The 13,173-nt window shown below is 35.0% G+C and overlaps 1 protein-coding gene across 2 annotated transcripts in view; it reads left to right on the forward strand.

Annotated features, from left to right (window-relative positions):
* Positions 1 to 13,173, forward strand: part of LOC6048195 (E3 ubiquitin-protein ligase Nedd-4) — a 29,967-nt gene extending 16,794 nt beyond the window's left edge. For both annotated transcript variants that reach the window (XM_038260800.1, XM_038260804.1), the window contains exons 6-11: positions 726 to 807; positions 2,168 to 2,720; positions 2,780 to 2,904; positions 8,005 to 8,303; positions 8,363 to 9,055; positions 11,864 to 13,173. In XM_038260800.1, coding sequence (XP_038116728.1) covers positions 726 to 807; positions 2,168 to 2,720; positions 2,780 to 2,904; positions 8,005 to 8,303; positions 8,363 to 9,055; positions 11,864 to 11,966 — 1,855 coding nt within the window. In that variant the 3' untranslated portion in view covers positions 11,967 to 13,173. The remainder of the gene's footprint in view (positions 1 to 725; positions 808 to 2,167; positions 2,721 to 2,779; positions 2,905 to 8,004; positions 8,304 to 8,362; positions 9,056 to 11,863) is intronic.

The raw sequence follows: 13,173 nt of genomic DNA on the forward strand, positions 1-13,173 counted from the left end.
TACATAAATGGCCAAAATAACCAAAATGACCAAAATTGTCAAAATGGCCAAAACGACTAAAACGTCAAAATGGTCAAAACGATCAAAATGCTCAAAATTACTCAAATCGATAACAAATACCAAAATGATCATAATTACTAAAACGACCAAAACTACACTCAAACCCCGATGGTTTGACACCAACTGTTGTCAAACGAACGGGGTCACTTTTTAGTTTGACACCCCTTTTACACGAAGTTCACACACACTATCAAACGTTTGTTTTGATAGTGTACGTGAGCGCCGTGTAAAAAGTGACAGTTCGTCACTTTTTCGTTTGACTTTGACCAACCAACGGGGTACAAACTAAAAAAGTGTCAAACGAAAAAGTGACCAACCATCGGGGGTTGAGTGTACTAAAATAACCAAATTGGTCCAAAGGGACCATCCATAAACCACGTGGACACTTTAGGGGGTATGGCGATTGTCACGCTCCATACAAAAAGATTTTTTTTGTATGGACAATTGTCCACGAAGGGGGGGGGGGGGGTTCGAGATTCCCAAAAAAGTGTCCACGTGGTTTATGGATGGTCCCTAAATGGAAAAAAAATATTTTAAATTACGTTCGGGTAGTGTTTACATTACAAGATAACATGAACTATTTTTACCAATTTACAATGTTTTTCTTTTAATTTATTTAAACAATGTTTTAAAACTTACCTGACATCTCCTTCCGTTCCTTCCAGTTTGACCCAATCATCCCAGGACACCGACATGGCAGCCGCCTTCCAGCGACGTGTTCACATCAGCGTGGATGACAACATTACGGTAATTCTTCCTGTTCCAAACTGGTTCCCACTTGTTTACCAACTTCACAGAATTCTTACCAAAAAAAAACTTACACACATTGCATGCCGGAATGTTGCGTCAACACTTTTTTTAACTAGTTAAATTTTCCACTTTTGTTTATCGCATGCCTTCCTTACAAAATCAATATATCAAAACAAAAACAAAACAAATTCGTATCGTTTCGTCGCGAATGTTGATGTTTTCGCGCGCGTGTTGCAAAACCCATCAACGCAGGAGGACAACGCAGACACCGACAACGACTCGATCAGTCTGACCAACGACGAAACGGAAGAGGAAGACGACGAGGTCGACGATCCGCCACCTTCCGTGCAGGAAGTCGCGCTCGTCACTTCCTCTTCGCTCGACCGTCAGGACACGGTCGACTCCCAGTCGAGTCCGCTGGTCATCGAGGAAGCGTCCGGTCGGGAGGAACCGGTGGCACCGCCCGAGGACGAAGTCGGCGTTGACGCGCTCAGCGCGGACCTCGCCGATGATCACGAAGAGGTGGATGAGCGTGTTTGAGCGTGTGATTGTTGCTTGTGACCCCCTTTTAGGCTTAAGATCTTGGTTTCTGCTTTACCCTCACCCTTTTTTTTTTGACAAGTTGTGTTGCATGTTTCACCCGTTCTGTTTTTATTTTGTTTTGATCTTGTGCGTGTGAGCAGTCCAGCAACGCGAGCCTCTCGTCCGAGGTGGCGGCTATGCGGTTGGACACTTCGTTGAACAGCTCGGCAGCTTCGCTGCTTCCGGCGATCACGGAGTCAACGCCAAGAAATGACGAAGCCGTGGTGTTCCGGTCGGACTCGCTGCGCTCGCTGCCGACGATCCGGGTCAGTTCGCCGCCGCAGCTTCCGGCCGCGCTGGTGCGCAGCCCGAGCCGGGTAGCTTCGGTGGCGAACCCCGGCGTAGCCGGCATTAGCCGAAGGTTGGTGTACGCGCCTTCCGGTTTGCTCGCACGAACTAACCTCACTTTGTACACCCTATTTTTTCGCGCAATGAAGAAGAAGACTTCCGTCGGCACTGCCAACGATCGTGCGATCGCGACCGGTGACGATCCAACCCAGAAGCCCGGAAGATCTACCGCCGCCGTCCCCGGAAAGCGTTCCGGAACTGTTTGAGGAGGAAGAGGGAGACGAAGGTTCCGCCGGAGAGGTAACTTCCGTCCAACGCGTTCGTCCGCTTTGCGCTCTGCTGCTCTTTGTTTGTGTTTTTTGCTCGTCGACTTGTGTGTGTATTAGTGCGCCAGGATGTAGATGCACTAGCAGCTCTCTCTGTTGGTGGTGGTCATAACCTCCAAACGTCAACGCTAACGCTAAAGCTTGCCCTCTGTTTTCCACAGGATGGTGACCACGCGGCGCAGAACCGGATACTGCAGCACCTCAGCGAGAGCAGTCGTCGCTCCTCGAGCCGTTCGTCGATCGGTAGCGACAACAGCGTTCGAGGAAGTCTCAACGGAGGAGCGGGCGGTTCCGCGGCCCATCCTCCGGCCAACGGAGACGACGAAGCGGACAGCGGCGGAGGAGGAACCCGACGAGCGTCGACTACCGCCACCAACAACAACAACGACACGGGTGACGACCGGTCGTCGACCCGCTCGTCGACGTCCAACGAGAACGATTCGTCCAGCAGTAGTCCGGCCGCGGCGGAAGCAGTGCTGCCAACCGGGTGGTCGATGCAGCTCGCGCCCAACGGTCGCGTGTTCTTCATCGATCACAACGAGAAGAAGACCTCGTGGGTGGATCCGCGGACGGGTCGAGCCAGCCCGATGCCGAACGCGTCCAGCAGTGCGGCCATCAGTGACTCGCGGCGTCCGGAGGACGGACTGGCACCACTGCCGGAAGGTTGGGAGGAGCGAGTTCACACCGACGGGCGGATATTCTTCATCGATCACAGTAAGAACAAGTTCGTAGCCGACTCTGAGTTAAGACTGACCTTGTTGGACCTTTTTCAGACACGCGAACCACCCAGTGGGAGGATCCCCGCCTGTCGATGCCAAACGTAGCCGGCCAAGCAGTTCCTTACTCGAGAGATTACAAGCGGAAGTACGAGTACCTCAAGGGGCAGCTCCGGAAGCCGGTAAGTAGCAGCGAGATTCGTTTTAAAATTTCTACAATCAGTTTCGGTAACGTTTGCAACGAAATCGAAAACAAATATCCTCGATTTTGAAGCGTGACGATTGGTGACGGTTGGTGACGACTGGCTAAACATAAAACAAAAAGCACGCAACCATCCCGAACAAAGGGTTGCGGTTTGAACGGTTCTAATCGTTGGTTTTGGTTTTTAAATTGACCGTTGGATATTTCTTTTGTTTTAGCATTCAAATTATTTCGTGTTTTCCTTCCTCACCTTACTGAGGAAAGGCTATAAAATCATTTTTTAAATCTTTCTAAAATCGATAAATTCAACCATATCATGTTAGATTTTCAAGGCTTTCACTAAGAATATATTTTATGAAAATCTAGTAAGTTTCAAAGTTTAAATATATACTCAAAATTGTTCACAAAATACTGTATTTTTCCGAAAATACTCAAATTTTCTAAATATGCAATATGGGTATCAAACGAAACGAAATTTTGTATGTTTCTTTCACTTTACTAAAGTATTTTTGAAAAATACTAAAATTTTCACAAAATACCGTATTTTTGTAAAATACTAAAATTTTCACAAAATACCTTATTTTGTGCTTGCCATTTCATTAGGGCACAAAACTTTTGTGAACAAGAATGTATCCCTCTCACACCTTATGTAAACTGTCATTTGAGTGAAAGGGATACACTATTGTTTACAAAAGTTTTGTGCCCTTTTGAAATGTTAGACTCCATTTCTTCGCAAATACTCAAATTTTCTTAATTTGCAATATGGGTTTCAAACGAAGCGAAAATTTGAAAGCTTTTTAATTTTATTGCAGTTTGTTTGAAAAATACAAAAAAAAATCACAAAATACCATATTTTATCGAACATAATTTTTGTTTTAAATTGGGTATCAAACGAAGCGAAATTTTTGTATGCTTTTTCAATTTATTAGTGTTTTTTTTTAAATAGTAAAATTTTCACAAAATTATTTTTTTGAAAATTCAAATTTTTAAAATTTGCGATATGGTTATCAAACGAATTGAAGTTTAGTATGCTTTTTCAATTTATTAGAGTTTTTTCAAATACTGATTTTTTTACAAATAACCGTATTTTTTCAAAAATACTCAAATTTTCAAACGAAGCAAAATTGTGCATGCTTCATACATACATTCAAATTGTCAATGCATCATATCATACGTCGTTTGATACCCATATTCCAAACCCAGTGTTTAAAAAAAAACTAATAAATTAAAAAAATCATACAAAATTTCGCTTCGTTTGATACTCATATTACATATTTTGGTAATTTGAGTTTTTTGAGTTTTTTCCGAAAAAAAGGTATCTTGTGGAAAAAAAAATGTATTTTCCAAAAAAAACTCTGTCGATGTAAAAAAGCGAACCAAATTTCGGTATCAAACCCATATTGCACATTTTGAAAATGTTAAATATTTTTGAAAAAATACGGTCATTTGTGAAAAAACAAAAAATAAAATATCTAATAAAGTGAAATAAGCACTCAAAATTTCGCTTCGTTTGATACTCATATTGCAAATCATGAAAATTTGAGTACTTTCGAAAAAAAACGGTATATTGTGAAAAAATTTGTATTTTCCAAAAAAAAACTCTGTGGAAAGCATACCAAATTTCGATTTGTTTGATACCCATATCGCACACTTTGAAAATGTTGAGTATTTTCGAAAAAATACGATAATTTGTGAAAATTTTAGTATTTTTCAATAAAACTCTAACAAAGTGAAAAAAAAGCATACAAGAATTTGGAATTTTGGGAGTCGGGAAATCTGGAATTTGTGAATTTGAGATTGAGAATATGGAATTTTGAGAATCTTGGAATTTAGGATATTCGAATTTAGGAATAAGGAAATTTGAGAATCCGAGAATTTAAACATCAGAAAATTTGAATATAGAGGAGTTTGGGTTTTTTTTATTAATCTGGAATTTCGGGAATATATAAATTTTGGATTTTGGGATTTTGGATATCTGGGCATTTGAGATTTTGAGAAAGAATTTGAGAACTTTAAAATTAGGGAATTTGGGAATCTTTGAATTTGGGATTTGGTGATATTTGATTTTTCGGTATTTCGGTATTTGGGAATATTCGAACTCGGAAAAAAAATTATTTGTTTTTTTTTTTAAGAATTTGGGAATAAGGAACGTAGGAATCTGAGAATAGAAAAAAAATAAATTTGGAAATTGAGGGTTTAAGATATTATGATTACGGGAATTCGGGAAATTTTTTTTTGTAGATTTGGGAATCTGGAAATTCGGAATTTTGATAATTTACGATTTTTGTAATCTGAGAATTTGGGAATCTGAAAATTCTAGATTTTTTTCGAGGAATTTTATATTTAGAGAAAGAGTTTGAGAATTTTTAAAATTAGGAAATTTGGGAATAAAGGATCATTGGAATCTGGGAATTTGGGAACTAAGAATTTGGGAATCTGTGAATTAGGTAAATTTGTTTTTTTCAAAATCTTGAAATCTGAGGATTGGGGAATCTGGATACTTGGAATTTTGGGAATCTTCGAATTTGAGAATTTGTGATTTTGAGAATTAGTTATAAACTGAATTGAATTGAAATTTGTGGAATCAGTGAATTTGAGGATTTGGGTTTTTAGGAATTAGAAAATAAAAAAAGACATTGGGAATCTGGGAATAAAAAAAAGGAAATTAGTGGTTTGGGATATTTGGAATAATGGAATTCTGGAAAGGATCTTGTAAATTTGGAAATCTGAAAATTCGGAATTTTGGTAATTTGCGATTTTTTGAATCTGAGGATTTGGTAATCTGAAATTTAGGGATTTTTTGAATCTGGGAATTTGAGATTTTGTGGGAGTCTGGAAATCTGGATTTGAGATTAGGAATATGGAAATTTGGAAATCTTGGAATTTGGGATTTTCGAATTTGAGAGTTAGAAATTTTGAGAATCCAGGAATTTAAACATTTCAGAATTTGAAAATAAAAGAATTTGGGGTTTTAATAGTTCGGGGATCAATAATTTTTGGCTTTTCGGAATCTGGAAATATTGGCATTTAATATTTTGGGAAAGAATTTGAGAACTTTGAAATTAGGAAATTTGGTAATAAAGGATCATAGGAAATCTGAGAATTTGGCAATCTGTGAATTTGTGATATTGGGAAATTAGATTTTTCGGAATCTGGATACTTGGGATTGTAGGAATATTTAAATTTGGGAATTTGTAATTTTGAGAATTTGGGTTTTTAGTAATTTGAGAATAAGGACATTGGGAATTTGGAAATAAAAAAAAATAATTTGAATATTTTGTGTTTGGAATACGGGAATTCGGGAATTAAGGATTTTTTTTTAAATTTGGGAATCTGGAAATTTGGGATTACGGTAATTTACGATTTTTTAAATCTGAGGATTTGGGGAACTGAAAATTCAGTTCGGGAAAGAATTTGAGAATTTTAAAATTAGGGAATTTGGGAATAAAGGATCATTGGAATCTGGGAATTTAGGTATTTGGGAATTTGCGAATTTGAGAAATTTTATTTATTTGGAATCTGGAAATCTGAGATTTGGGAAATCTGGGTACTTGGCATTTTGGGAATCTTCGAATTTGGGAATTTGTAATTTAAAGAATTGGAAATTTGGGACTCAGTGAATTTGGGTTTTAAGGAATATTGGAATATGGAAAGAAATCGGGAATCTGGGAATTAAAAGTTTTTTTTTTGAAAATTAGTGGTTTTCGATATTTGGAATACGGGAATTCGAGAAAGGATATTGTAAATTTGGAAATCTGGATATTCGGAATTTTGGTAATTTACGATTTATAGAATCTGAGGATTTGGGAATCTGAAAATTAGGGATTTTTTGAAACTGGGAATTTGGGATTTTCGAATTAGAGAATAAAAAATTTTGAGAATCCGAGAATTTAAATATTTGAGAATTTGAAAATAAAGGAGTTTGGGTTTTTATAAATCTGGAACTCCAGGAATAAACATTTTTTGGATTCTGGGAATCTATAAATCTGGGCATTTGAGATTTTGGGAAAAAATTGAGAACTTTAGGGAATTTTGGAATAAAGGATCACAGGAATCGGAGAATTTGGTAATCTGCAAATTGTGATTTTGGGAAAATTGATTTTTCGGAATCTGAGTACTTGGGATTTTGGGAATATTCGATTTTGTGAATTTTTGATTTTGAGAATTTGGGTTTTAGGAATTTGGGAATTAGGACAATGGGAATCTGGAAATAAAAAAAAGATATTTGAAGATTTGGTGTTTGGAATATTTGGAATACGGGAATTAAGAATTTTTTAAATTTGGGAATCTGGAAATTCGGGATTTTTTTCTGGGAATTTGAAATTGAAATCTAAGAATTTGGGAATCAGCAAATTTGGGAAATTTAATCTGGGGAATCTGGGGATTTGGAATTTTTGGAATATTTTATTTTGTGATTTTAAGTATTGGAAATTCGGGAATCAGTGATTTTGAGGATTTGAATTTTTGGGAATTTGGGAATAAGGAAGTACAATGGGAATCTGAAAATAAACAATATAAAAATTTGAAAATTAAGGGGTTTGGGATTTTTCAAATATGGGAATTCGGGAATAAAGGATTTTGGGAATCTGAAGATTTGGGTATCTGAAAATTCGGGATTATGAAATTTGGAGATTTCGAGAATCTTTGAATTTGGAAATCTGGAAAGTTGGAAATTTGGTATTTTTTTGGGAACCTGAGAATTTGGGATTTTAGGAATTCGGGAATAAAAAAATTAAGAATTCGGGAATAAAAAAATAGAATTTGAAAAAAATCTCTTCGGGATTTTTAATATCTGGGAATTCAATAAATAAAGAATTTTTGGATATCTGAAAAGTTGATATTTGGGGAATGTGGGATTTTTTTGCTGTCGGTTTCTCAGTTTAGGTTATGAAGATGAGCACTGATCTTCAAAAAATATTTTTTTGAAACAATTGTATTGTTTGGATGAAATTTGCATGATGCGATTTTTTTTCATACAAACTCATTTTGCAGTAATTCCGTTAAGGTTTCAATATTATTTAAAAAAATATTTAAAAATTTTATTTTGAATATTTGAAACGAGAAGATTTTTTTTCCACAGGCCAACGTCCCGAACAAGATCGAGATCAAGGTGCGGCGGGCGTCCATCCTGGAGGACTCGTACCGCATCATCAACTCGATCACCAAGGTCGATCTGCTCAAGACGAAGCTGTGGATCGAGTTCGAGGGCGAGGCGGGCCTGGACTACGGCGGGCTGGCCCGCGAGTGGTTCTACCTGCTGTCGAAGGAGATGTTCAACCCGTACTACGGGCTGTTCGAGTACTCGGCCATGGACAACTACACGCTGCAGATCAACCCGTTCAGTGGGCTGTGCAACGAGGATCACCTGCACTACTTCAAGTAAGTTACAGCACGAGAATTTGGTAGACGGAACTAAACGGAACCCCTTTCCACCTCAGGTTCATCGGACGGGTAGCCGGCATGGCCGTGTACCACGGCAAGCTCCTGGACGCGTTCTTCATCCGCCCCTTCTACAAGATGATGCTCCAGAAGCCAATCGACCTCAAGGACATGGAGGCCGTCGACATGGAGTACTACAACTCTCTGCTCTGGATCAAGGAGAACGACCCGAGCGAGCTGATGTTGACGTTCTGCGTGGACGAGGAAACGTTCGGCTACACCAGCCAGCGGGAACTGAAGCCCAACGGCGCCGACATCGAGGTCACCAACGACAACAAGGACGAGTACATCAAGCTAGTGATCGAGTGGCGCTTCGTGGCCCGCGTCAAAGACCAGATGCAGGCCTTCCTCGAGGGGTTCGGCCAGATCGTGCCGCTCAACATGCTGAAGATCTTCGACGAGAACGAGCTGGAGCTGCTGATGTGCGGCATCCAGAGCATCGACGTCAAGGACTGGAAGCGCAACACGCTGTACAAGGGCGACTACTTTGCGAACCACGTCATCATCCAGTGGTTCTGGCGTGCGGTCCTCTCCTTCTCGAACGAGATGCGCGCCCGGCTGCTGCAGTTTGTGACCGGTACGAGCCGGGTGCCGATGAACGGCTTCAAGGAGCTGTACGGCTCGAACGGGCCGCAGATGTTCACGATCGAGAAGTGGGGCACGCCGGAGAACTACCCGCGGGCGCACACGTGGTAAGTTTAGAGCTGTCATTCGAGTGACAGGTTCGGAAAAAAACGATAAGAAGGGCAGAAATCAATCGGCAGTATAAATAACAAATGGGAGAAAATATCAATCGGCAGATCGTTCAATGAAAGATTTATAAAAATTGCAAAAAAAGCTTTGGCAGAATTTCAAAAGGCAGAGAAGTTCAATCGGCAGAATGGCCAATCTGCCGAAAAGCAGAAGCAGAAAGGCATTTGGCAGAATTTATATCTGGCCTACATTATTTCTGTGTTAAACTGCAGAAAAAAAATAATTTAATAATTTAACAATTTAATAATTAAATAATTTAATTTAAAATTTTAATAATTTTACGAATATTACGATTTTTAAGATTTTTTAAGATTTTTTACAAATTTTACGAATTTTGCGTATTTTACGAATTTTACGAATTTTGCGAATTTTACGGGTTTCAAAAATTTTGCGAATTTTACGAATTTTGCGAATTTTACGAATTTTACAAATTTTACGAATTTTACAAATTTTACGAATTTTACGAATTATGCGTATTTTACGAAGTTTACAAATTTTGCGTCTTTATGAATTTTACAATTTTTTACAATTTTTTAGAGTTTTACGAATTTTGCGTATTTTACTAATTTTAATTTTACGCCTTTTACGATTTTTACAAATTATACAAATTATACGAATTTTACGAATTTTACGAATTTTGCGTATTTTCCGAATTTTACGAGTTTTAGGAATTTTGGTAATTTTACGGATTTCAAAAAAATTACGAATTTTGCGAATTTTACAAATTGTACGAATTTTACGAATTTTGCGAATTTTACAAATTTTAAGAATTTTACGAATTTTGCGTATTTTACGAATTTTACAAATTTTGCGTCTTTACGAATTTAAAAATTTTTTACAAAATTTTCGAGTTTTACGAATTTTGCGTATTTAACTAATTTTAATTTTACGCCTTTTACGAATTTTACAAATTATACGAATATTACGACTTTTGCGTATTTTACTAATTTTATTTTTACGAATTTTATAAATTTTACGATTTGACAAATTTTACGAATTTTACTAATTTTACAAATTTTACGATTTAAAAAAAAATACGAATTTTACGAATTTTACAATTTATACGAATTTTACGAATTTTACGAATTTTGCGTATTTAACGAATTTTACGATTTCTACGAATTTGGCGTATTTTACTAATTTTACAGTGTTTTACAAATTTTAATTTTATCAATTTACTAATTTTCAATTTATGAATTTTACGAATTTTACAAATGTTACAAATTTTACGAATTTAACGAATTTAACGAATTTAACGAATTTAACGAATTTAACGAATTTAACGAATTTAACGAATTTAACGAATTTTACAAATTTTACAAATTTTACAAATTTTACAAATTTTACAAATTTTACAAATTAAAAAAAAAAAATTATGGGTATCAAACGATTCGAAATTATGCTTGTATTTTCACAAAACACCGTATTTTTGAAAGTACTCAAATTTTCATGATTTGCAATATGGGTATCAAACGAAACGACATTTTATCTGCTTTTTCATTTAAAAAAGCAGTTAAAATACAGTTAAAATTTCGAATCGTTTGATACCCATTTCACAAATTCTTAAAATTGAAGTATAAAAAAATGGCTTTTTTGAAATTTTTTTATGGGCAAAACAATTTTTACAAATTTTACAAATTTTACAAATTTTACAAATTTTACAAATTTTACAAATTTTACAAATTTTACGAATTTTACAAATGATGCGTATTTTTCGAATTTTGCGATTTCTACGAATTTGGCGTATTTTACGAATTTTACAGTGTTTTACAAATTTTACGAATTTTAAGAATTTTACGAATTTTGCGTATTTTACTTATTTGAATTTTATGAATTTACTAATTTTAAATTTACGAATTTTATGAATTTTACAAATGTTACAAATTTTACGAATTTTACGAATTAAACAAATTTTACGAATTTTAAGAATTTTAAGAATTTTAAGAATTTTAAGAATTTTAAGAATTTTAAGAATTTTAAGAATTTTAAGAATTTTAAGAATTTTAAGAATTTTAAGAATTTTAAGAATTTTAAGAATTTTAAGAATTTTAAGAATTTTAAAATTTTAAAATTTTAAAATTTTAAGAATTTTAAGAATTTTAAGAATTTTAAAATTTTAAAATTTTAAGAATTTTAGAATTTTAGGAATTTTAAAATTTTAAGAATTTTAAGAATTTTAAGAATTTTAAGAATTTTAAGAATTTTAAAATTTTAAGAATTTTAAGAATTTTAAGAATTTTAAGAATTTTAAGAATTTTAAGAATTTTAAAATTTTAAGAATTTTAAGAATTTTAAAATTTTAAGAATTTTAAGAATTTTAAGAATTTTAAAATTTTAAGAATTTTAAGAATTTTAAGAATTTTAAAATTTTAAGAATTTTAAGAATTTTAAATATTTTAAGAATTTTAAGAATTTTACGAATTTTACGAATTTTACGAATTTTAAGAATTTTAAGAATTTTAAGAATTTTAAGAATTTTAAGAATTTTAAGAATTTTAAGAATTTTAAGAATTTTAAGAATTTTAAGAATTTTAAGAATTTTAAGAATTTTAAGAATTTTAAGAATTTTAAGAATTTTAAGAATTTTAATAATTTTAAGAATTTTAAGAATTTTAAGAATTTTAAGAATTTTAAGAATTTTAAGAATTTTAAGAATTTTAAAAATTTTAAGAATTTTAAGAATTTTTGAGAATTTTTTTTCTGTATACTGACTTAAACAACTTTTCACTTCTTTTTCACCCATGCAGCTTCAACCGGCTGGATCTGCCCCCCTACGAAAGCTATCTGGCGCTAAAGGACCGACTGATCAAAGCAATCGAGGGCAGCCAAGGCTTTGCCGGAGTGGACTAAGCGCGCGGCATGTCACAACAAGGACAACAAACAACAAAAGGTTTGCGCTTTATGTATATGTAAATATTTATTAAACAAGCAAGAAGATATCGCAAAATGGAATCATTCCGAACCCTCCCGGAAGCAAAATAATAGCAACTTACACACACTCACACAATGACATTAATGCAAATTGTTAGAGCACTTTGCAGCAATCAAGGAAAAAAAGATTTATTTTTGAGAGTCCCCCTTCCGCAAACTCCTCTCTTCTATTTTTTAGAAAACAAAAATTTGAATTTTAGCTAGCAACACTCACACACACATACATGACAATCGGTTGACAAGCATCTTCTGTTAAACACACCCACACACAGACATCCAGACGTAATAATTCGAGTGAGTCACACTGAAAACTCTTCAGCTGCCAAAACCACATCTTCGAAGTAGCTTCGATTGTTTGTTCCATGTCTCTCCTTTGAAAACGAAAACCAAATTTTTGTGTAGTCTGTAAAAAAGCATCACATTTTTACCTGTTTGTAGTTGAAAATTTAAAATTAAAAAAAAATCTGTGTTAGTTGAGAAGAAAAAAAAAACAAAGTAACCTTACACGAACAAAAAATATCAAAAGTCATGTTGAAGCGTGCGCGCGCACCTGTCATCATTTCTCCGCAGGAAATGCCTTAAAAAAAATCTTTTTCTATTACAACTTAAGTGACTTAGAGCAAAACAGAAAAAAAAAACAGGTTCAATCGTTATTCGTACCCGTTGATTGTTGACGCAACGCTCCCCCTCACTCTTTTTATTATTTATTTAACTGTTCCGCAAGCGTTAGTGTTGTCAGTTTTTCCAAATAATTGTGACACTTTGATAAATCGAAAAAGAAACATTAAAAAAAACGTGTTGTTACTTACCCTTCACCACTCTCCCCCCCCCTCGTTAAAGCTTTGTTAGACGAAAAACTTACTATTAAAAAAAGATACAGTTTAACACGGGCTGGCAACACTGGAGGAGTAAAAAAAAATGTTACGTGTAGTTACGAAAGGTGGATAAATATTTAAACAATGTTAGCAAACGAAGAAACGGGGAAGAAGAAGATGAAGTAAAAAAAAATACGGACACTGACAGCGGGCAACGGAACGGGAAGAGAAAGAATCAAAGAAAAATAGTTAAATATTTTCAAAGTATTTTTAACTCTTATGAGCTACAAATAAAATAAGGATACGAAAAA

This window comes from Culex quinquefasciatus, chromosome 1 (genome assembly GCF_015732765.1).
Source record: "Culex quinquefasciatus strain JHB chromosome 1, VPISU_Cqui_1.0_pri_paternal, whole genome shotgun sequence".
Lineage (NCBI taxonomy): Eukaryota > Metazoa > Arthropoda > Insecta > Diptera > Culicidae > Culex > Culex quinquefasciatus.